This window comes from Balaenoptera borealis, assembly GCF_965194805.1.
Source record: "Balaenoptera borealis genome assembly, chromosome: 18".
Lineage (NCBI taxonomy): Eukaryota > Metazoa > Chordata > Mammalia > Artiodactyla > Balaenopteridae > Balaenoptera > Balaenoptera borealis.
In genome coordinates this window covers 67596086-67620708 of record NC_138877.1, presented here as the reverse complement: position 1 = coordinate 67620708, position 24623 = coordinate 67596086, and the positions used below count along the sequence as shown (strand labels likewise).

The window sequence follows — 24623 nt, the reverse complement described above, 5'->3', positions numbered from 1 at the left end:
ACTGCCATAGGTGGAATGCTCCGTCCCACCCACAGGATGAGCATTCTTTTCAAGTACACATGAAACACATACCAAAATAAACCATATTCTGGGCCCTTAAAGAGATATCAGTAAATTATTTAAAAGTCCTCATGTCATACAAACTATATTCTCCAGCAACCACAGAATTAAATTAAAACTCAGTAACAGAAAGAACTGTGGAAAATCCTCATATTTGGAAACAAAATAACATACTTCTAAATAACACATGAGTCAAAGGAGAAACCAAGGGGAAATTAGAAAGTATTTTAAACTGAAATGAAAGTGAAAACACAATAAACTAAAATTTGTGGGATGCTACTAAAAACCTCTTAATTTAAAAATTATCTATCGGCATAGAATTCATCTATATGCAAGCTAGAAAATTAGAAAATTCACATAAGCAAAATTTTAAAAATTGTCCACCACCAAGAGACCACGGTTAACACTTTAATGAAGTTGTTCTCAGAATTGAGCTTGTATCACATTCACCCTAAGAGCTTGTTAAAACATATACTATGGTGGGGCTCTGCTCCCGGACTTCCTTATCTGGGTGAGGACCTGAGAATCTGCACTGCTCAGGTGACACTGATGCTGTTTGCTGACCTGGGGAGTGTGCTTTAAGACCCACTGCCTTCATGTATGTCCCTTCCACATTTTTTTTTGAAGAGCGATGTGCATGGATATAAACATACATACACTTTTAAAAAACCCAAATGAGATCATATTGTTTATAACCTACTTTTTGCTTTTTAGTCAATGATTTCTATCTTCCTATTTTGTAAACTTTTCTTCTCACCAAATAATCACACTCTATTCAAATTCCTTCATGTGAATAAAGAATGTCCTTACTGTGATCTGTCAAAACTAACCTCCGATCCAGGACCATGCTTCATATCTGATTATGTCCATTAAGTCTCTCTTAATCTAGCCTCATCCCCTACACCCCACCCCCACCCCCCATTAAAAAAACAAAAACAAAACAACAACAAAAAATTGACTGCTGAAAGAATGCATGAATAAAATTTGAACTGAAAAATTGAGGGTATGTTTTTATTCATTTACAAGGAAAGCTCTAAATAAAAAGGAATTAAAGATAGATCTGTAAACCAAAGTATGAAATGAAATGTATAAAGAGGGCCATCTTTATGCATTAGTGCATTAAATTCATTAGGCAGTATCTGATATCCCAGATGTATGCAAAGGAAAGTTTTGGAATAAAACTAGAACTTAATATTATAATGCAATGCCTGGGGCTTCAGGGGGCCTTTGCCTCCAGGGAAATTTTAACCTTTGGGAACCTTTATTTTTTAAGGGCTCAGCAATAGACCTCAGGCATGGTACTTGTAACACATCAACTACTCGGTTTTAACTAATTTAAAATCATTTGTTTAATTTGCATTAGCTTTGAAAAATTCAGTTCAAAGGATTTCATGTGGGTATTCTGGTGACTTAATTGGATTTTCCCCCCTTCAATCTATAGTTTGCTCCTTCTGTTTTAATTTTCTTTTTTTCTCCCTTCTAAAATTGTCTAATTTAAAAGAACACACAGATGCTTAAAACTACTGAAAACAAACGTACAGCTTAGTGAATTATTAAATGGCAAACACCCTTGTATCCATTAACCAAGTCAAGAAACAGAACTCTGTCAGCCATCTTATCCTAAAACCAGCCCCCTCCCTCTAACAGTAACCACTACCTAGATTTTTACAGTAACCATGTACATTTCTTGATGTTTTATTTCACAAAGTGGTGCATCTTTTAGTCTTCCTTATTTTCAAAAATGTTATGTCCTTCAAGTATCTTTTTTCACCTATAGTTTCTTCCTCCATCCCTCTCTTTCCCTTATAGTTTATCTGAATAATTTCTGAGTCTGGATTTTGCAGACTGCACACTCATGGTGCCATTCAACATGTTCTTCTATCCTCCTTACTGAGTACAATTTGGCAGCTGGATCCAACTGGTCCCTTCGGCAAGGCCATACATGGTATGTTGGGAGGAACACACTTAAGTTTTTTGTTTTCCGGTATTTGTTTTTTAATATCATGACTGTGATACCTTTCTGTTACTCATTTTTATGTGAAAACTGTTTCCCAACCTTCTGAGAAGAAAGTATGGTTCATGGCAGCTTTCCTACCTTCCCAGAGCTTCCTCTTCTATTAATTTTGGGCAGTGTTAAAAAACATGGTGGCTTGCTTTCCGAGATTTCCTGCCTCTGTTTCCCTCCCCTTCTCTATTATTCCTCTCTACTGTCCTTACCTGGCTCAATTTCAGTCCCATTCTCCACAGTTTCTCCTAAGTGGTGGCCTGTCCCGGAAGGTCAGTTACTGCTCACTGGAGCTGGACTGTTCCAGCACCATCAGGCCTCTCAGCTTCCACTGTTCTTCTCAAACTGTCCCCCTGGGATTTCTAGTGGCTCTTTGGGTGTTCTCTTCTTCATTCTATCAGACGCCCTGCTGCTTCCCTCTGATTCCTCCTGTACAGACTCTGGTAGCACGCAGACCTTGTGTCTGGCTGATGTTTTATCTCCGGCTGCTTGTACTTTGGGATCTAGGGCTTACACTCTGACACCTGGTTTTACCATAAATGTTGTCCATGGGTTTTTGATGTTGTTAAGTAGCTGTTTTTATGTGGGTCTTGGGTTTGGGAAGATCCAAAAACTATGATTCCACTTCTACCTTCTCAAGACTATCCATTTTAGAAACCTATTTAGAGGTTTTTTTTTTTTTAATTAATTAATTTATTTATTTATGGCTATGTTGGGTCTTCGTTTCTGTGCGAGGGCTTTCTCTAGTTGCGGCAAGCGGGGGCCGCTCTTCATCGCGGTGCGCGGGCCTCTCACTATCACGGCCTCTCTTGTTGCGGAGCACAGGCTCCAGACGCGCAGGCTCAGTAGTTGTGGCTCATGGGCCCAGTCGCTCCGCGGCATGTGGGATCTTCCCAGACCAGGGCTCGAACCCGTGTCCCCTGCATTGGCAGGCGGATTCTCAACCACTGCGCCACCAGGGAAGTCCCTCCAGGTATTTTTTAAACCAAATTGTTTTAAGATGTAACCTTCATTAGTCACATACAATGGAGCCAATAGGTTAGGAGACAGCTGCCATTGAAAAGATGGTTTGTTACAACCATTGAAAAGATGGTTTGTTACGTATGGTTCCCAGGAGGAGGGGGCATGCCACACCATGCAGGGCCATGCGGGGAAGCACCAGGGTCCACCAGGAGGCAGAAAGGGTGAGGACAAAGCAGGAGGGCAGGAGGCTTTACTGTGGTTTCCATGGGAAAAGACAAGGTAAGTCAGGGTAAGCAGCTTAGGACTGGCTAGCTTGACATCTTAGTGGGCTCTGGGGTGTAGGGCCGTCTCTAGGTGTCTGATACTGGCCCTGGGATGATTAAGGCAGAGGAGTTTTGTCTCCTGCAGTGTAAGAGCGAGACAGAAGGGGGTGGTTCAGAGTATGGGCTCTGGATTGGTTCATTTCCATATGGGAGGTATGCTGGCAGGGGAACCATTTGCTGTGTCTAAGAACTGGCTAGTCCTGGGAAGGGCAGTCTCTCCTCAGTCAACAAGGCCTCAAATGCTGAAGCATCAAGAACACAGAAAATAAGAAAATGCTGAAGGAAAAAAATCAGTGGTTCTCAGGGGCTCAGAGGGGAGAGAGGTGTAGTGCGGATCTTTAGGGCAGTGAAACTATTCTTGATGGTATTGTAATGGTGGATACATGTCATTATACATTTGTCAACACTTACAGAATGTACAACACAAAGAAGGAACCCTAATTTGAACTTGGAACTGTAATAATAATGTATTAATACTAGCTCGTCGATTGTAACACAGCATCACAGTAATGTATGACGTCAGTAACAGGGGCACTGTGCCTGGGGAGACAGCATAGGGGACCTCCTTTCTCTCTTTACTTTCTGCTCATTTTTTCTGTAAACCTAAAGCTGCTCTAAGAACCAAAGTCTATTTAATTAAAAAACAAACTGACAACACACGAAACCCCATATAGCTTCCTTCCAGCTTAAGAAATAGAATATTACCCATAGCTGTAATTTTCCAGCAAGCTGCCTTTCCCCTGACTCCCTGCGGCCTGCCCTGTCACCGCGGCCACTGTCAGGCCGAACCACGGGGCTGCTCTGTGTGGTGACCGGTGACCGGGATACTCCACCCCCCCCCACCTCTGCTGGCTTCCCGAACTGTCCCCTGTCCTTGGGTCTGCAGTGCTCTTCACCCTTCACACCTGGCACGTTCCACAAAGAGGCCCTCCTGGTCTCAGATGTCCATAGGCCCCCAGGAGGAAGCAAAGTCAGAAGCCTGCAACTAAGCACAGATGAAGGAGGCCTGTCTGACCCCAGAGGGGCTGGGAAACCACCAGTTAGTGATGTCTGTCATCCCAGGTAGGTGCAGGTTCTGTGACCTCAAGGCCCCTAGAGAGCGTGCATGTTGCTATGGACTGAGTTGTGTCCCTCAAATTCCTGTGTTGAAGCCTTGACCCCCAATGTGACTGTATCTAGAGACAGGGTCTTTAGAAGGTAATTAAGGCTTAATGACATCATATGGGTGGGGCCCTGATCTAACAGGACTGCAGCCTTATGAGAAGAGAAAGAAATCTCTCTCTCTCTCTCTCTCTGCTCTTTGAGACACAGTGAGAAGGTGGCCGTCTACAAGCCAGAAGAAGAATCCTCACCAGAATCTGATCATGCTGATACCCTGATCTTGGACTCCGATACTGAAAGAAATGAAACATCTGTTGTTCAAGCCACCTACTCTATGGTATTTTGTTATGGCAGCCTAAGCTAAGACACCTGCCAAGGGTAAAACTTTTTTCCTGGCGTAAAGAAGATTATAAAATGAATGAAAAGATGTCAGTTTTCTTCCTGAGCTTTACCAGTATTTTTTTTTTAATTTATTTAATTTATTTATTTATTTTTGTCTGCATTGGGTCTTCGTTGCTGCACGTGAGCTTTCTCTAGTTGCTGCGAGCGGGGCCTACTCTTCGTTGCTGCGTGTACGCTTCTCATTACCGTGGCTTCTCTTGTTGCAGAGCACGGGCTCTAGAGTGCAGGCTCAGTAGTTGTGGCTCGCGGGCTCTAGAGCGCAGGCTCAGTAGTTGTGGTGCACCAGCTTAGTTGCTCCGCGGCATGTGGGATCTTCCCGGACCACGGCTCGAACCCGTGTCCCCTGCGTTGACAGGCGGATTCTTAACCACTGCGCCACCAGAGAAGTCCCTTTACCAATATTTATTTATACAAAACCGGAGTTGTTTATCAGATCACTGAGCATTGTAGCTTTCATGAAATATTGGCGGGCCGGCCTCACTGGTTTCGGAGCCAGAATGCAAGAATAAAATACAGCAGATGGCTGACTGACTGCTATGCCGGGAAGCCTGCTGGGCTCAACTCTGTAAAGTATCTGAATTAATCCTCATAATAACCTTGTAAAACAGTCATTTATTAATCCCAATTTTTTCAGATAAAGTACAAAATCGAAGAAGTTCAGAATCTACCCAGTTGCTAAATGACAAAGCAAATGTTTAAACAGAGATTTACAGGCCATAACACAGAGCTGTTCCCACTCTCCCCAATAGGCCCACGAGATAAATCTTACATATACACCCATCTCTGCTGGCCAGGTGTTTGCAGCTCTTTGAGATGGGGAGATGTGAGGAAAGGCAGCCGAGTGAAGCAGAGAGAACTTGCATCGCCTGAGACGGGCCTGTGTGTGACTCGTGGTCATAACCCTGGTTATGCAGTTCACACTGAATTTGCTCACTGTAAAACACGGATGATAAAGTACCTACCTCGGAGAAATGTTATAAAGCAGAGACGGTAAACAAAGGCCTACGGGCCAAATCCAGCCTACGACCTGTTTTGCTGCAGCGCAAAGAGCAAAGATGGGATTTTAAGCGGTTGGGGAAAAAAAAAAAATCAACAGTAGCCATATATTTCATGACGTGTGAAAACTCTACGAAATTCAAATGTCCATGCCCGTAACTACAGTTTTACTGGAACCCAACCACAAGCGTTCATTTACATTATCTATGTCTGCCTTGCACTGAAGTGGCAGAGCTGGGCAGCTGCAACAGAGACCGTATGGGTTGCAAAGCCTAACGTGTTTACTGTGGCTCTTTCTGCCAACCCCTGATGTGGAGAATGAATGACGTGAAGCGAAGTTTATAGCAGAGTCCAGGGAACACACTAGAAGCCCAAGAACAATGCGCTCTCTGCACCCACCTCAATAGCAACCCAGCATCTCTCCGGCCTTTTACCAGCCTTCAGACTCTAGGTACCCATTAGCTGGCATGTTAAGTAAAGGGTCTTGATTCCTAAGATCAATAACAGCGTCTCTGCCATGGGAAGGCAAATCAATGGGGGAAAAAAAAAAAAAAAGCCGATTAAAAGACTTGTCTGCTTCTGTGGGGCAATCCCACGGGGCAGCTGCCTAGACTCAAGGACAACACGGGCCCGACTTGCATGTAAACACAGCCATCAACTCTATTAATTGACAAGCCATGGGGCAAGTCTAATTGAGGGTAGAGCACAATTGATTACTTACTAATTATCACTAGTTTATTTCCAATCTTGAGAAACACATCTTAGACCAGGGAAAGCACTCATTCTCCCCTTAAGCTTTTTCAAACCTTTACTATGAAGAACGCTCTGACATGGGCTATTTACGTGGTAGAAGTGATGAGAAAGGGGTGAAAGGCTGAGCTGCAGTGCGAGTTGCCTGAACTTACCACCCAGGGATAAAGGTCCACAACCTTGCATGCCGAGGACCTTGGGGGAACAACTAGCTTCCCGTGTATTACGTAGAGATAAATGGGCAAAACCAGTTGTGACAGCCCATGTCTGGGCATTTTGAGGGCAACCATGCTTCCTGCTGGTTTGTCAGATATGTGAGCAGCCTCCCAAAAGAAGCCTGGCAGAGGTAATGATCACAACAGTAGTATTAAAAATAATAACAACACGTCCATGTTCACTGCAGCATTATTCACAACAAGCAAGGGGGAAGCAGCCTAAATGTCCATCAACAGATGAGTGGGTAAGCAAAATGTGGTCTACCCACACAATGCAGTATTATTCAGCCTTAAAAAGAAAGGACATTCTTGGACTTCCCTGGTGGCGCAGTGGTTAAGAATCTGCCTGCCAATGCAGGGGACACGGGTTCGAGCCCTGGTCCTGGAAGATCCGACATGCCACGGAGCAACTAAGCCCATGCGCCACAACTACTGAGCCTGTGCTCTAGAGCACGCGAGCCACAACTACTGAAGCCCTCACACCTAGAGCCTGTGCTCCACAACAAGAGAAGCCACCACAATGAGAAGTCCGCACACCACAACGAACAGTAGCCCCCGATCGCCACAACTAGAGAAAGCCGGAGCGTGGCAACAAAGAGCCAATGCAGCCAAAAATAAATAAATAAATATTAAAAGGAAAAAAAAAAAAAAGGACATTCTGACACATGCTCCAACATGGATGGACCTTGAGGACATTACACTAAGTGAAATAAGCCAGACCCAAAACAACAAATAATGCATGGTGCCACTTACACGAGGTATCCAATGTGGTTGAACTCATAGAAACAGAAAGTAGAATGGTAGTTACCAGGGGCTGGGGAGGAGGAAAGGGAGCTGTGGTTTAATGGGTATGGAGTTTCAGTTTTACATGATGAAAATGTTCTAGAGACCTACTGCGCAACAATGAATATAGTTAACACCACTGTACTACTGTAGACTTACTTGAAAATGGTTAAGATGATCAATTTCATGTTATCTGTTTTTGACCACAAAAAACTGTAATGATGAAAATGATGATGATAGTTTCCATAACTAATACTTTCTGAACACTACATACATAGTTCCCAGACCCCGGGCTACATGCTGACAGATACCGTGTTTGATCGTTTCAAAAACCCCACGAGATGGGCACTATCGTCCCCATTTTACCTTCAGGCAAAGTGAGGCACTGGAACGCCAGCAACCTGCCCCAGTCACCCCGCTGCTAAGAGGCAAAGCAGGGGTTTGGGGGCTGGCCCACCACTATGATACAACACCCAGCGAGGAAGTCAGCACTGACAGAATCTGGGAAGGAGACAAAAAACCCTAGGATGTAAACCTTAAATCTTCAAGCAAGTTAATCTGAGAGCAGAGGTGAAATGCAGCTAGTGTTTACTAGTCTCACACGTGAGTGGCTCTCCCTCAGTTCACCCCATCAAGACTCGACCTTGGCTCTTCCAAAACAGATTCCATCAGCCAGCCTCTGGGTGCTTTTTGGTCATTATTTCTGTTCCCGTGTGCTTTTACTTCACTGCATTTTGGGGGTAAACTTTTATTGAAGGTGTGTGTGTGTGTGTGTGTGTGTGTGTACACATTACAAGTGTACATGTTACAAGGGTATGGCTCACTGAATTTTTACAAACTGATTGCACCCATAGAACAAGCACTGAGATCAAGAAAAAGAACATGGCCAGGACTCCAGAAGCCCTCCTTGTACCCATTTGCACCACCCCATCTAATACCACAGATCAATTTTGTTAAAACAACCTATTTTTAAAATTATATGAAATTAGCTTTCAGGTTGCAATTTGAAATTGACATAGAGCAAAATATAGAGACACGGTCAGAGCGGAACAGTGACTGAGAGCATTTAGAAAGATCTGAACTTGAATCCTGGATCTATCACTGCTCAGCTGTGTGCCTTGTTGAAAATGACTTACTCTTTAAGCCTGAGCTTCCTTATCAGAAAAAGGAGGTATAATGGGCTAGAATAAATGAACCAGAATAAACGAAATAGTGTACATAAACCTATTAGGATGCCTTGCACAGAGCTATTACTTCCTAGAGCACACGTTGGCAAACTACAGCTTCCTATTTTATAAATAAAGTTTTACTGGAACAAATCCATGCCGATTCATTTACACTGCCAGGGTAGAACTGAATAGCTGGAGTAGAGACTCTCTGGCATGAAAAGCCTATTCTAGTATTCACTATCTGGCCCTTGACAAAAGTTTGCTGATCCCTGCTTTAGAATATGGGCCATGTTTGCTGTTGTGTCCACAGGAACTACAGCAGCCTGGTGCATGGTAAGCACTCAGGTAGTGGCCTTTATTTGTAACAATATCTGTTTTTCAGTCATCATTAATGGGTTTAGGGAATTTTGCAGTTGAACACATTCCTAAACAATATGATAAGGAAACGGTGAAATCACAAAAGTCAAGCCTGATAAAACTTGAAACAAGTCAGCCCTGGAGGTACCCTGAAAGATTAACAGGTCTGTAAACCCTAGCAAAAGAGAAGCACCCAAGGTCAACACAAAAGGCACTGAACTTGAGGTCAGAAGAAGGTGGTTAGAATCCTAGCTCTGCCATTAGCTAATTGGTTGACCCAGATACGGAACAATTCTCAGTCTTGGTACCCTCACCGCTGCTAATTTACAGTTGAGAAAAGAAACTCCAGCAGGGTTGGAACCGGACAAGACTGGAGTCAGGAAAGCCGTTGGGACCCTGAGTTATGCAGGCAGAGTTGCTAGAAATAATGAGAGAACGAATCTTCAAGTGTCTTGAGAATCATTATTTTAACATAAAACAAGTTTATGAAACAATGTTCCACTGAACTTGCTACACTGTATGATAATTATTTGTTTCCTTGTCAACCTTCCTAAGCAGGCTCCTCTAATGACTGGAAACAGTAACTGTCCCTTCATATCAGGTGTCTTCTGCGGTATGAAGTGTGATGCACGACACAGCACTGGCACAAAATAATTGTTAGATGCATAAATGAATGTGGAATTACACGTGGCCCGTCTGTGGTCGTTCACCACACCAGAAGGAGGGCCGGGAGTCAGGGCAGCTCCGAGTCAACAAAAGCACTAGAAACCGGCAAAGAGCGCTTAGAGGTTAGACGTATGTCTAGAAAACACAGTTTGTGCATGTCTTTAGGTGCAGGACCAGTTCCCGCCAGCCATGCCCAGACTCTGCATCAGCCCCGGCCAGCACCATCTCCAGCCTGATACCATGAACCCCGAACAGCTCTCCTGACTCTTGTCCGACTCCCATCTGGCTACAGTTGTCTTTCTAAGCCATAAATCAGACCGTATCACACTCCCTTTATTTCTATTCATTTTATTATTTACTTATTTATTTTTGGCCGTGTCTTGCACGCGGCTTGTGGGAGCTGAGCTCCCCAACCAGGGCTTGAACCCGGGTCCACGGCAGTGAAAGCCCATGTCCTAACCACTGGGCCGCCAGGGAATCCCCCCACGCTCCCTTTAAAACGCATTACCAGCTTCCTAAACACATTAGCTCGGTACAGAACTGTGCTGTCCCATATAAGGGCCGCTAGCTACACGCGACCACCGAGCACTTGAAATACAGCTGGTTTGGCTGTGAGTGTCACATACATATCAGATTCAAAGACTTAGCAGGAAAAGAAGTGTAAAATCTGTTATTCGTAGGTTTTGAGACTGATTACATGTTGAAATGATAATGATTTTAGATGTGTTAAATCAAATTAAACAGGCTATTAATTTCACTTTTTAAAAACTTTTTGAACATAACTGCTAGAAAACTTGAAATTAAGTGAGTGGTTCATCTTCTGTTTCTACTAGCTGGCAATGGGGCAGAAAGCCCTTCCAGATAGACCTGGCTCCTGTGCTCTCTCTCACCTCCCTCAGCGGAGCCCTGCTCCCTCAGCTCTAAACTTCAGCCTTATCTGCAGGTTTCTGAATAGCCCACTTGCTGTCTGGTCTTTGGGCGTCTGGTGCCCCCTCTCCCTGGAACATTCTATCAGGGCAGCTCCTACTGGCCTCATAGGACGCTGTTTCGCAGTATCTGTGAAGGATTTCCTGAACACAAATGTTGTTTGTTGCTCCCACTGCCCAATGCCCCCGGGCTCCAGTGGACCACCTGCCACATGTCCTGAACTGGCCACTGACTTAGTCTGATGCCCCACCTGGATTATACATTCTCTCCATCTCACTCCTGTTGGATCCCCAGTGCAGGGGCCAGCAGAAGTTCCAGGCACTCAGTGTGCACGGAATAGAAATGCAGTCCATGAACTTACACCCTAACAGGGTGTCTCATCAGAGGTAGACTAGGATACAGCCTTAAGAAAGTGCCATCGGCCAAAAGAGAAAAAAGAACAGTACTCTATGTTCTAAATTTGGGGTTCAAATCAGTGAAACCTTTTTAAAGAACAACATGACATAATTAGCAAACTTTAAGATGCTCAAACCCACGGATGATGCAACTTCCGTGCCTTTGGATCTGAACTACTGAGAGAAACCCTTGACCACGAATGCAAACATGAACGCATTAGTATGTTCACTGGAGCATCATTTGTAAAAGCAAATGATTCAGTACAACCTAAGTATCCCACCCTTTACAGCCAAGGTTGTAAGTTATGGCACATCCATTCAGCAGAACAGCATGAAACTGTGAAAAGGAAGAAAGTGGATTCTATGTGCTTAAGAGGAAAGATGTCCAAGATATATGAACGGTGTGTGGGTGGAGTATAGGGCATTGTGTATTGTTTCCTCACATTATCATATTTCAAAAATATGTGTTTGTTGAAACACAACATTGTTAACTATACCCTAAAATTTAAAAATAAAAATAAAATAAATGCAACTAAACACAACATTGTTAATCAACTACACCCCAGTATAAAAAAAAAATTACGCGTTTGTGTTCACATATACACAGACTCTTATCAGAAGGATACACAAGACACTGGTGATGGTGGTTCTTAGAGGGAGAGGTGGAGGGAGATGGTGAGGCGGGACAGCCTGCACTGGGTATTCTCTTTGAACTTGCTAATCATATGCACACGTTACTTTCAAAAACAGACTATCAAGGGCTTTCTGGGTACCTCTTCTGTTGTACACTTCCGTATGGCCAAGGAAGGTCCCCATTACTTCCCTCCCCCAAGTCGAACAGACGGTAAAACAGCAACATCCCAATGGACATCACCTACCGTGATCTTCTTGTGGTCGGGAAACTCGAGGCCAAAATAGTCTCCTTCCACGAGGTTGAGGCGGCTGCACACCGCATCCAGCAGCGCTCTCCCGGGGGCTCTTTGCTGGGAACAGAAACAGCGGGAGTTACGCCCTGAGACAGGCAGCGACGGACGCAAACCGCGGCTCCCACTACAGGAAGCCTCTCCATGCCCGAGTCTGTACCAGCTCGCCACCAGGCACCGCCGCTACACCCTGGTCCCCAGCCCCGTGCCCACCACCGATTCCCTTCTCGTGCTGCCCTCACACTCACGTGCTGATCTCTGCCATCTCCTCCCTACCACAATGCCAGGCACTACCCCCCTTAAAAATAACAGGCAAGGGGCTTCCCTGGTGGCGCAGTGGTTGAGAGTCTGCCTGCCGATGCAGGGGACACGGGTTCGAGCCCTGGTCTGGGAAGATCCCACATGCCGCGGAGCAACTGGGCCCGTGAGCCACAGCTACTGAGCCTGCGCGTCTGGAGCCTGTGCTCCGCACCAAGAGAGGCCGCGATAGTGAGAGGCCCGCGCACCGCGATGAAGAGTGGCCCCCGCTCGCCGCAACTGGAGAAAGCCCTCGCACAGAAACGAAGACCCAACACAGCCAAAAGTAAATAAATAAATAAATAAATAAAAAAAAAACAGGCAAATACCATATGATATCACTTATACGTGGAATCTAAAATATGAGACAAATGAACTTATCTGTGAAACAGACTCACAGACATAGAGAGCAAACCTGTGGTTGCCGGGGGGAGGGGGGGAGGCGGGGGAGGAGGGATGGATTGGGAGTTTGGGATTAGCAGATGCAGACTCATATATAGAATGGATAAACAACAAGGTCCTACTGCATCACACAGGGAACCATATTCAATACCCTGTGATAAATCATAGAGGAAGAGAATATGAAAAAGAATGTATATATATGTGCAACTGAATCTCTTTGCCGTACAGCAGAAATTAACACACCACTGTAAATACTTAATAAATTACAAAAATAACAAACTTTATTTTTTTAGAGCAGTTTTCGGTTTACAGAAAATTGAGCAGGAAGTACGTGGGGAGAGTTCTCACGCACCTCTCCCCACCACACCCAGTGCCCCACTTACTAACATCTTGGATTAGTATGGTACATTTGTTACAATTGTCGAGCCAATACTGATTCGTTATCACCACCCAAAGTCCATAGTTTACACTGGGATTCACTCTTTGTGCTGTATCGTTCTACGGATTTCAACAAATGCATACTATCATAGAGCCCCCATAACAGGATCACGCAGGAGAGTTTCACCAGCCTGAACATCCCCTGTGCTCTCTTCTTCCACCCTCACCACCCCCCAAACTCCTGGCAACCACTCATCTTTTTACTGTCTCTCTAGTTTTGCCTCTTCTAGAATGTCATACAGTTGGAATCGTATAGTATGTAGCCTTTTCAGATTGGCTTATTTCACTTGGCAGTATGCATTTAAGTTTCCTCTATTCTTTTTATTGATGAATAATATGCCACTGTGTGGATGGACCACAGTCTGTTTATCCATTCACTTGTTGAAGGACATCTCGGTTGCCCAAGTTTGGGCAATTGTGAATAAAGCTGCTATAAATATTTGTGTGCATTTTTGTAACTTTTCAACTCATGATCCCATGTCCTTTTTGTGGCAGTTGAAAGCCTGTCCCTGTTCCTCTTGCCCCCCACCCCCCGCAAATGTGGCAGAATGTACGGCTTTCTTCTCTAGACTTTGCATAGACTCTCATCTAGACTTCACAGGAACTGAGGGTAAAGGCCATAGGTTATTTATTTATTTATTTTAGGCCATAGGTTATTAATCGCCTTACCCACGATGCCTAAATGCCAACCAGTCTTGTTGAAATGAATGAATGAACAAATGAATACAATTACTCATTCCACTGTATTCTCTGTAGTTAAACATCTACGAGTCTGTCTCCCCAGTGAAACTCTGGGCTACCTGTTCACCTTTCTGTTCCTATTGGCTAGCACAGCCCCTGGCACTCCCTCAATGTCTGCTGAAATCAATACTATAACATGTATTTTCTATACCCTGAATCTATAAAACCAGCAACTGGAGACAACACTGCCTTGAAACATTTTTGTTGCAGCGTTTGATCTGTGTGGTGAAATCGGATCCATTTTGCAAGTGGGTCGTTAGGAATCTACCAGACAGTGAAGAGAAACCAAGGCATATGATTCTAAGCTCTTTAGGGTAGAAAGTGGGTTCATATATATCATCTTCCCTTTCTACCCTAAAGAGCTTAGAATCATATGCCTTGGTTTCTCTTCACTGTCTGGTAGATTCCTAACGACCCACTTGCAAAATGGATCCGATTTCACCACACAGATCAAACGCTGCAACAAAAATGTTTCAAGGCAGTGTTGTCTCCAGTTGCTGGTTTTATACTTTCACTTCCCCTCTGCTAAGAGCAGAGCAATTTAGGAGCCAATTAGTAACCCAGGAGACTAACTGGCAGTAGCAGTCAGAGCCTGACAAGTACAATGATGGGCACATTCATTAGGCCACCCGACAGCGTGACCTGAGGAGCCAGCAAAGATGCTTCCGTGTCCAGCGATAAAGCACCTTTTTTTTTTTTTTTTTTAAACAGACACCACTTTATGCTCCCATATTCCTCATGGTTGAAATCCAGAAGATATTCACAGTTATCTAAGGGCATGCGGTAGTCTCCATGGATAATCCCAAACTCACCAGGCTCCAGACTTTGAACGCCTGGTCCAAGGGTCACCAGGAGAGTCGTTTCACTCGCCCTGATGGCAGGACTAACATGTAATGGTGTGTCAACCCCGTCCTTGTCTGTCAAACGTATCCCCCCCGCTACCCCAGCACACACACCCCTACGTTTATCCAGTGTTGACAGCTGAATGGATTACTGGTCACCGATCTTATTTCCCACTTCTTTGTCAAAGCAACGCACCCTCGGTCATGCTGAGAGCACTTGGGAATTCACCAGCCGGGCTCACGGGGGTCTTGAGTTCAATCAATTCCTCACACCTGCCTCCATAGAGCTGCATGAATAACTTAGGCATGGCTACTTGCTCGAGGTCCTCTTCTCTGGCCAGTAAAATCTGCAGAGGCTAGCTAGTAAGAACATGATAGAAATGGGCCAGGTGCTAAGAAGCTGTGGAAGAATTCCTGTATCATAAGATCTTTTTAAGAGAAGACCACATTCCAGTTTCACCATTCTTCTTTCTCACCATTCTTGACATTTCCTATTTGTTACAAACTGAATCACCAATTTATCTGACCAGCTGGCAAGCACTCACGTCTCCCAGAGAATTCCTGGAACTAAGTGAATTTGATAACTTCATCTAGATTTACAGAGTCTGGGAAATGAGACTTTACAATTCAACGCTGGAAGTCTAAACAAGTAAAATATCAACATACAATGGACGCCTTTATGGAATGACGTTCAACTAAGCACTTCATGGAACACCCGAGGAGAGGCAGAGCTACCCTCTGAATCAGGTCCTTTACTGAGTCAGCAGAGATTTTTGTGATCATACTGAGCATATCTTGGTAATAATAAGAGGCTGGAAATAGATGCTTGGAATCTAGTTAATCTATAAGCCTGGTCCCAAGTCTTAAAATTTTCCTTAAAATTTATTATTTTGTACAAATCTTTGATGCAAAAATGACTTTTCAATGGGACCCAAATTTTTACATAGGGAGAAGTTAATTTAGAGTTTGAACAATATTATATAGTTCCTAAAATTCATCTGTAAAATAGATGTCTTTAATGCATTATATGAATTGTCCTGTGAACATTGGCTATCTTCAGGGGTATAAGGAAAGCCAGCATGTAGAATTACTAGAAAGTATTTATAAGGGTTGAAATGCAGTCACTAGATGACAATTTCACGGGTAAATGGACACGGCATTAACTTCCCAATGTACACCAGGCAGCTATGGCCTAAGATGTTCCTAGACAGACTTCACGATACCAAAGTTCAGGGACACTGTTTCTTTTAGGGGTTGGTGTAGAAATGTCTGGGTTTAATCAATGCACCCAGGGCTGAATTCCGCTTCAGAGAAAGCATCTCAGAGAAGGGAAGCAGGAAGAGTTTTATCCACATTTTTTAAGAAAAATTATCCCCTCTTTCTTTCCAACAGTGGATTCACTCAGGCTACAGCATCGTTTCTTTACACTTGCCGCCAATGAATTTTCTGAACTTCACATTAAAAGTAATTCTGCTCAAAAATCACACCACAGAATATAAAATGGATGGTAGCAATGGTTGCACAACCCTGTGAATGTACTTAATACCACTGAATTGTACACTTAAAAATGGCTAAAATGGTAAATCTTTTGTTGTGTTCATTTTACCAAAATTTAAAAATGCAGATAAAAAGACCAAAAAAAAAAAGTAACTGAGGATGGTGTTCACATCTACATACAAATGACTGAAGAGGGTTATTCACAATAGCATCCGTTTAAACTATTTTTAAGAACAAGAAAATCAAGAATCCACTTCCTTTACATTAGATCTTCGAGAAACACTGAGGGGTAGGACCCAGCTCAAGTTGAGCGACTGTGAAGAGCCGTATCACATGGGGAGAATGAGTGAATATCCGGGTGTGCGCTAAAGGCTGTTAATATTTCTCAGCACAAAAGGTTCTTTTACATGTCTGGCGAAAAAAAAAGGCATGATATGAACATCGTTGGAAGTAACCACAAATTATGCACCCGGGGCAGGCTTTGCACGAGACAGATGATGGGGCTCAACAGCTACAAATCCACCAGCCCTCTGTTGCTAAAACAAACCTATAAATGAGTCAATAAAGTCTGGATGTGGGGAAAGGTGGCAACGCCGTAGACTAGGCAGGCAGAACACAAAGAGGAGACGCTCAGGAAAATTCATCTGTAAACGTACTTTCTCAAAGCGTAACTTACTTTAAGATACACACACACACACACACACACACATATTTATGGCTGCACAAATTATCATACATGAGGAAGGAAAATCAAATCACTTAGGCTTCATCTGAAAACCTGTATCTGTTAGAAATGGTTTAACATGAAAGGGACCTCATGATGAATGTTTTTCAAATTGTCCCCAAGTGTTTGTACTGGGGCTGAGGGGGCAGATCTCTGAGACTCCTACACCCTCTAAGAAACTAAGTCTGGCTGACCCCACACATGGCCAGTCTTGATTAAAATAGTCCAGAAGTGTACTCCTTACAGAAAAGAAACCAAATAGTAATTATATGTCATATTTTGGAGAACAAACCGGTTATTAGTGAAACCACATAAGCAAATTTTTATCACTTTTTTCTTACTGGCTACTTTAAATTATGCTCCAAGAGGCATCTGAAGTTTAATCTAGTGCACAAATAAGATGGCTGATTGCTCATTGTGCGTCCCCACTGCTTTCTCCATTTTGAATAGGCTTTTCATGGAATCCTATAAAATTAAATTTTAGGAGGAGGTTTACATTCTTGGGGAGTGTCTGGCAACTAAGTACTGAATAATAAATAGTATGAACATTCACACAGAGCTTCAAGCTATTAAAAACTGTGATCAAAGTCCCTTTGGTTTATTGTGCCTTTAAAATATGCCTCTGCCTTCAGGTTATTTCTATGACATCAAGTTTTATGAGGAAGTATTTTCTTTTTCCTCTAAAAGAATAAAGACAATTCTTTCTGGGTTGGGGGTGTCTTCTACACCCTCTCCCCACCTCCTCAAAGGGTCTGAACAAAGGAGTCACCCTACGTGATACAAGCTAAAATCTGTCTTGCTGAAATAATCTCATAGACAGAAATCGATAAAGATCACATTTGACCAACTTTACAAAATATGCATCTGCTGAGGTTTCAAGAGAGCTGTTTCTGGAAGTATTTTGTTTTTCTCTCCTTTGGGATTAAGGTAACCAAGACAACCAGGGCATGCTCTTCTCCAGCAGAAGGGAATGGCTTTCTCTCAAAGGCCTCAGCCCCTTTTTCCTACCATTAATACCTATTAGAATATTGTTCAAATTTCCATAACCCACTAATCCTCACCACGGGTGTCGTTAACATGGCAGATTTCCTCCTGGCCCTTTGGCGGTTTTTGACCAGGTGGGTAGAAGTATTAACAACCATGATGGCTTATGGAGCCTGGGGTACATTTGTCAAGTGAGTAGCCACATGCAGGCACTGTGCTAGGGGCTAAGGGAATGGAAATCAATACAACAAGTATCTCTCGCTGAGTCGGAGGTTAGAGAATAAAGCAGCTAAATTAGAAGGTATGGTAAGTGCTATGTCAGAGAGAGAGAGAGAGAGGGGTGGGGGGAGCGCGCACACACACACTCTAGTGTCTTTTCTTATAAGGACACTAATCCTATCGGATCAGGGCTACACCCTTATGACCTCATTTGACCTTACTTACTTCTTTATTCCAAATACAGCCACACTGGGAGTCGGGGTGTCAACATAGAAATTTGGGGGAGTGGGGACACAATTCAGTCTATAGGAGGTGGAGCCATGAAAGGACTGGAGATACTGTCGACCCCTTAGGATCACTGTGAGGATTAAATAAAACTCTGACCGCAAAGTATTTAGCAAAGACCCTAGCACGTAACACAAGTTCTCTATACTGTTGCTTCTACTGTGATGGGGAAATGTTAGTTTATAAAATTAAGGGCAGGGGAATGGGCTGACATTGAGGAGGATGTCCCATTTCCCAACCCCAAAGGCATGTCTCTGCAACGTCATGGGATGGAAAGTCTGGCTACCACATCTGTGTGTGTGTGACCATGTCCCCAAGGGCAGAGTCCATAGCCAGGTATGCTTGTTCTGCCCTAGAATTCTGCTGGAGGTGATTCGGAGCAGTGCTTCTCCGATTTGTGTGCCCACCGATCACCTGCAGACCTTGATAAGCTGCAGGTGCTGATTCGGGAGGGCTGGGGTGAGGCCCAAGAATCTGCATTTCTAACAAGCTCCCAGTGGATGCTGCAAAGACTCTGCTTTGAGAGCCAGGTGCCAGTCGTGTTGATACGTGGACCCCCACCAGGCAGGGCCAGCGCACTTGGCGGTCTCTGGCTGCAATCTCCATCTCGGGATAACTTCCAGCTTGAGACGCAACCGTTGCAAAAAATACCAAACCCACTGTTATGGGCTGAATTGTGTCTCAAAAAGATATGAAGTCCTAATTCCTGGTCCCTGTGAATGTGATCTTATTTGGAAACAGGGTCTTTGCAGATGTGATCAAGTGAAGATAAGGTCATTAGGGTGGGCACTAACCCAACAGGAGTGGTGTCCTTATAAGATGGTGTGAAGACAGAGACACACAGGGAGAAGGCCATGTGATGACAGAGGCAGAGACAAGTGACGTGGCTGTGAGCCAAGGAATGCCAAGGATGGATGGTCCCCACCAGCAGCTGGAAGAGGCAAGGAAGGGTTTCACCCAGGGTCTCGGAGGGAGCATGGCCCTGCTGGTACCTTGACTTTGAACTTCTAGCCTCCGGCACTGTGAGAGAATAAATTTCTGATGTTTCAAGCCACCAGTTTGTGGTGCTTTGTTACAGCAGCCCTAGCAAACTCATACAGCCACCTTCCGCAGTGCTGTGACCCACCTCTCAGCCACATGGGGGCAGAGACGACACCATCACATCCTGCTCTGTTCCTTTCAAACGAAGAGATTACAATGAAATAATAACGTGGTAAGTGGATCGGGGATAACATAAACATTCTGGCCTTGAAAATTTCTCTAACTGGAAAAATCAAATAAACTCAGCAAGTAGTAGACTCATGATAGGAGATAATTGACTTTTCCTGCTTATTGTTAAAAGTTGTTCCTCTTTTTACTGTTGCTGCTCTAGATGTGAGCAGTTATTCCACAGTCGAAGTTCTTTCTACACTCTAAGTCTCTTTTGGACCCTTCCACCACTGATGGGCGAGGCGCAGGGTCCAGGCTGGGAAGTCACCCAGCTCACGCACGCTCCCACCAACCAGCTCTCCGTCCAGAGTTCCCCCTTCCTGACCCCTCAGCATGTAGTCAGGAGCTGCCAGTGAAGCAGAGATCCAAGAATACAATTGGAGAAATCTCATAGGAACTCACCGATCTGTCCATAAATACATTTTCTTCTTAGAAATTTTAGCACAAGGCCACTGCCAGACTGGGCTTAATATAAATGATTAAGAAGGTGACACTTGTGGCTAAAGATGGCAGACTGAATACACGCAGCTCATCTCCACGGCACCCAGAAACCCTGCTTAAAAGAAACAGTACAAGAATGAAAAAAGGAATAAATTCATAGGAAACTGAGAAAACGAGAGAAGACACAGCGGGTAAGAGACTTCCCCCAAATTCTAGAAGATGACAGAGGAGAAAACTGCAGTCTAATTACAGAGGAGAAGAGAGGCAGCAATAAGGAAGCAGCCAAATTCCACAGAACTACCCAAAAGGTCAGGAACGGGAGACGCCAAGCACTTCCGATAAGGCAGGGTAGAGTAAAACACTTTTAAAAACATTGTAATTTGTATCCTCATATAGCTCAGAGTTTATAACTAACATAACCCCAGGAGGTTATAAAAAGGATTATTTGGTTAACAAGAAAGAGCTCTTCGAAATGAAAAATAGCACGGCAGAAATTAAGATGTCACTGGGAGAGTTTAAAGATACAGTGGAAAACTCTCCTAGAACCTACACCAGGCGACCAAGGGGTGGCAGCGGGGAGGGGAGGACACGAGACATTTAGAAAGGCTCAGCATCTGAATCATGTGACCCCTACACAGAGAGACCCAAGGGGAAGGGGAATTATGCAAGCATAATATAAGGAAATTTCCAGAACTGAGGAGTGACTTTCAAGATAGAAAAAGGGCCAGAGAGTATCTCATGGAATGAGCGCAATCCATTTCAATGCAAATTATTGGGAAGTTTGGGAACCCAAGGAAAAAAAAGAAGATTCTAAAAGTTATGAGAGAGAAAAGCAAAGGCTAGTGAATCAGAATGGCTCAGGACTTTCAGACAGCACACTGGAAGCCAGTACAGAGTCCCAACCAAATCCCGTTGTGGGACATCAATAATAATGTCTAAGATGCAGCTGCCCTGGGGGCGGAGGGACCGGTACATCTGCACGCCCACAATGCACCTAAGCTGCACCCCGGGGACACTCCAGGCCAGAGGACACAGAGTTGGCGCCAAGGTGACACTCGCTGTGGAGCTGGGATTCAAACTCAGCTTCAGAGAATCTACTCCTAACCGTGAGCCTCAGAGTCTATTTTCCCTCTTACCTCCTTCAAGACTTCCACCCCTAATTTTGATGATGCACAAACTGTCCTGGAGAAAACTTGCTGGTAAAACCAAGGGAAGAGGCTGACATTTGCAACTGCTGTAACTTGGGGCACCAAAGCCGGTCGGTAGGACATACAGTCTGATATATGTGGTAGGTGTGACCGTAGTATGGCACAGCCCCTGCAGGCCAGGGTGAGTGTCACATAAACCAGTCGTGACCTGCTGCAAAGGCAGGACTCCTTAGTTAACCAAGAAATGGAACAGCGGAAATGTGGGAGATGTTTCTCAAGCTGTGTCTCCAGCCCCTGGGGTTCTTAGAGAGGCAGTATAATATAATTATTAAGAACACAAACTCTGGAGGCATCTGTCTTCTTGTAAATTCCCCATCTCCACTCCATGGCAGTGTGACCTGGGATGAGTTACTCTTTGGGCCTCAGCTTCCACTTCTGTAGAATGGGAGCAGGACTGAAACACCTCATAGGGTGCAGTGAAGATTAAACAACTCAGTATACAGCAAGCCTAAGGATGGTACCCAGAACTCAGCGAACTCTACTGGGTATTAGCTATGATTATGATGATGATGATGATGATGATGATGACGATGATGACGACGACGAGGAGGAGGAGGACGAGGGGGAGGAGGGGGAGGAGGGGGTGGGGGGGAGGAGGGGGAGGAAGGGGAGGAGGGGGAGGAGGGAGGGGGAGGAGGGGGCGGAGGGGGAGGAGGAAAATGACTCAAAGCCCAACAGTGGACCCAGTAGCAGCCTTGGCTGCAAACACTGTGATCACCGTTGCTGTGAGATGCCAAGTAGAGCAAGAACAGGAACTACAACTATAAAACCAAAGTCTGGGGAGCCGGGACAAGTCTTTCATTCTGGGGGAAAGTAGCTAAATGTTGAGGCCTGCCCACCTACTGGGTGCACAAATGCAGCATTTCTTCCTCAGCGCTGCGGCTCCAAGGGTGGCCACGGTGTCTGGGGTGGGGGACATACTGTGCTCCTTGTTCCCTCCACACTGAGCCCCAGCGTTCAGAACACTCATTAAACACACTTCAGATTGGATTTCAGAGTCCCGACTCCGGGCCGCAGAGAGAATGGATCCTTTCAGCTCCTTTGCTGTAATTTAGTTACATTAGAACCACAGTGTCATTAGTACAGAACTGCCCATCTTCCTTCATTCCAAGACTTTGTGTTTGTGTGTGTGTGTGTGTGTGTGTGTGTGTGTGTGTGTGTGTGTGTGCGCGCGCGCGCATGTGCAGACGTGGTAGAAGATTTCTACTGATTTCCTGCAAACCTGTAATATGTGAACAAAAAAAGAAAAATGTTTATAGAGAATTTGTCTATTCATAGTGCAGGGTTTGTCTGCTCTTGACCTTGAGCAATTCATTGGCTTTTGATCACTTTTAGAAGTAGATAAAAAAAAAAAAAAGCCCAAGATTTACTGAAATTAAAAAATCTTGCTTGACACTTTGTTCCTTTAAATATCCATTAGACAGGGAATAAAGCAGCCCGCAGATACTGAATAAGGCAAGTATAAACTAGATTCTGACGGCTCAAGGGAAGCATAGCACCCTTTCCAGCAACAGAAACATGTTTGCCTCTTTCTCATGTCTATTTACTTTGGCACTTTTTTCTTTGTACTCTGTGGTCTAATTAAATCTCAAAAGTGCATTCAGGCCCCTGAGCCTGAACTTTCTGAAAATACACCTAATATCATACCTTGCCCTCCAAAATTATTATCCCAAAGGAAGAAGAAAAGCAGATATTTGGTTGAATTTAGCTTAACATTTGAACAGAAAGGTGAAGCCTTTGTAAAACCCAGCGACACCCGTAGTTCCCGGTTCTCATCCTTCTTCACGTGCACACGAGCTCTTCGGTCATGTCTCTGAAACACGACCTTCCTCAGAACCAATCTCCAAGGCTCTTGGAGAACCTCCAAGAACATTAAGTGAAAGAAAAATCATTTTACATGTTTACAGACACTTTCAACAGAAAACATTTTTTAACATTTTTCAATTAGTAGGGAGAATGAGCACATTTTCCCCATCCTGAAAAGGGATTTTAAAATTATTTCTTATGCAGAAGGCTTTTAAATTAAAAATATGTAAATCAAAGGGTGAAAACATAGCTTGTCAGATCCTTTAAGACTCCTCGGCTCTGGAGTCCCCAGAAAACTTCCCAAACAAATACTATTATTTTTCCATCTTTTTCATGCACTTCTCAGGTTCAAGAGACTGTTCACTGTGGAAGGGATAGGGGGTGGGGTGGGCTCCAGCCCATAAATAGACGTTCATGTATTTGCAAGGAGGTCAGAGTTTTAGGCAGAGTTAGGACTTCTCTTCCTTTGAAAAACTGGAAAGCTCAGATGAATGGAAGCCCAGAAGCTCCAGACTTGGGGGGAAAAAAACAAGTAAGTACAGAACAAAAATACAAGATGCATATCTAAAAGAGACAGAAGGTAGAACGGTGGCTCCCAGGGGCAGGGAGTCGGGTGGGGACAGAGCTCAATTTGGGAAAATGAAGAGAGGCCTGGAGCTGGATGGTGGTGATGGACGCACAACAGTGTGGATGTATTTATTGCCACTGAACCGTATGCTTAAAAATGCTAAAGATGGTAAATTTTACACCTTTATTTTAGGTGTGTTTTACCACAATAAAAAAAAAAAAAAAAAGGAAAAAATATTCCCAAATACTGACAGTCTGGAAGGAGCTGGTAAATTTAGGGGTGAGGGGTAAGAAAAAGTCAAGTACCATACAGGGTATTTTCATCATAAAGATAGAGGCGAACCTAACATTTGAGGCATTTCCAGTGGACGAAACCATTACTTACTATATGTATAAAAACGTGCAAGATTACATTTGAGAGCAGCACAGTGGGAAGACACGGGTTCTAGTGTCCTCAGGTTATAACTTCCATGCCAGGCTCTGTTGCCCAGGCTGGGCATTGATTTTCTCTTCTGAGCAATGGAACAGTGATATCCCCTACTGAGCGGGCTGGGAGAAGCAAATGAGGGAAATACACACCAAGTGCCAAGCACCAGGGCACGCATTTAGCAGAGACTCAAGAAATCTTAGTCAACCATTATGCTTCATTTTTAGCGGAAACTTTTTCCAAGTTATTTCCAACTTTTGGTAGCTACGCAAACTCCCTCTTAAGCATTTTTAAGCCTCACTACACTTTAACCACTATGAAATAAAATTTATATTTGTCCTTATATTCTGGTATCTTCTGATGAGGGACTGGGGAATCAATATCCATTGATATTAGAGAAAGGGGGGTGGGAAACAGACTGTATGATGTACAAACTAGGAAAGCACTAAAAAGCGATAAAAAACTGGATGTGTTCACTGTTGATAACAGTCCTTTCCTGCC

The 24623-nt window shown here is 44.1% G+C and overlaps 1 protein-coding gene across 4 annotated transcripts in view; it reads right to left on the bottom strand.

Annotated features, from left to right (window-relative positions):
- Nucleotides 1-24623, bottom strand: part of FARP1 (FERM, ARH/RhoGEF and pleckstrin domain protein 1) — a 290079-nt gene that overhangs the window by 93625 nt on the left and 171831 nt on the right. For 3 of the 4 annotated variants that reach the window (XM_082366088.1, XM_082366087.1, XM_082366089.1), the window contains exon 3: nt 11991-12095. The exons of the other annotated variant lie outside the window; for it this stretch is intronic. In XM_082366088.1, coding sequence (XP_082222214.1) covers nt 11991-12095 — 105 coding nt within the window. The remainder of the gene's footprint in view (nt 1-11990; nt 12096-24623) is intronic. 4 annotated transcript variants of the gene reach the window in all.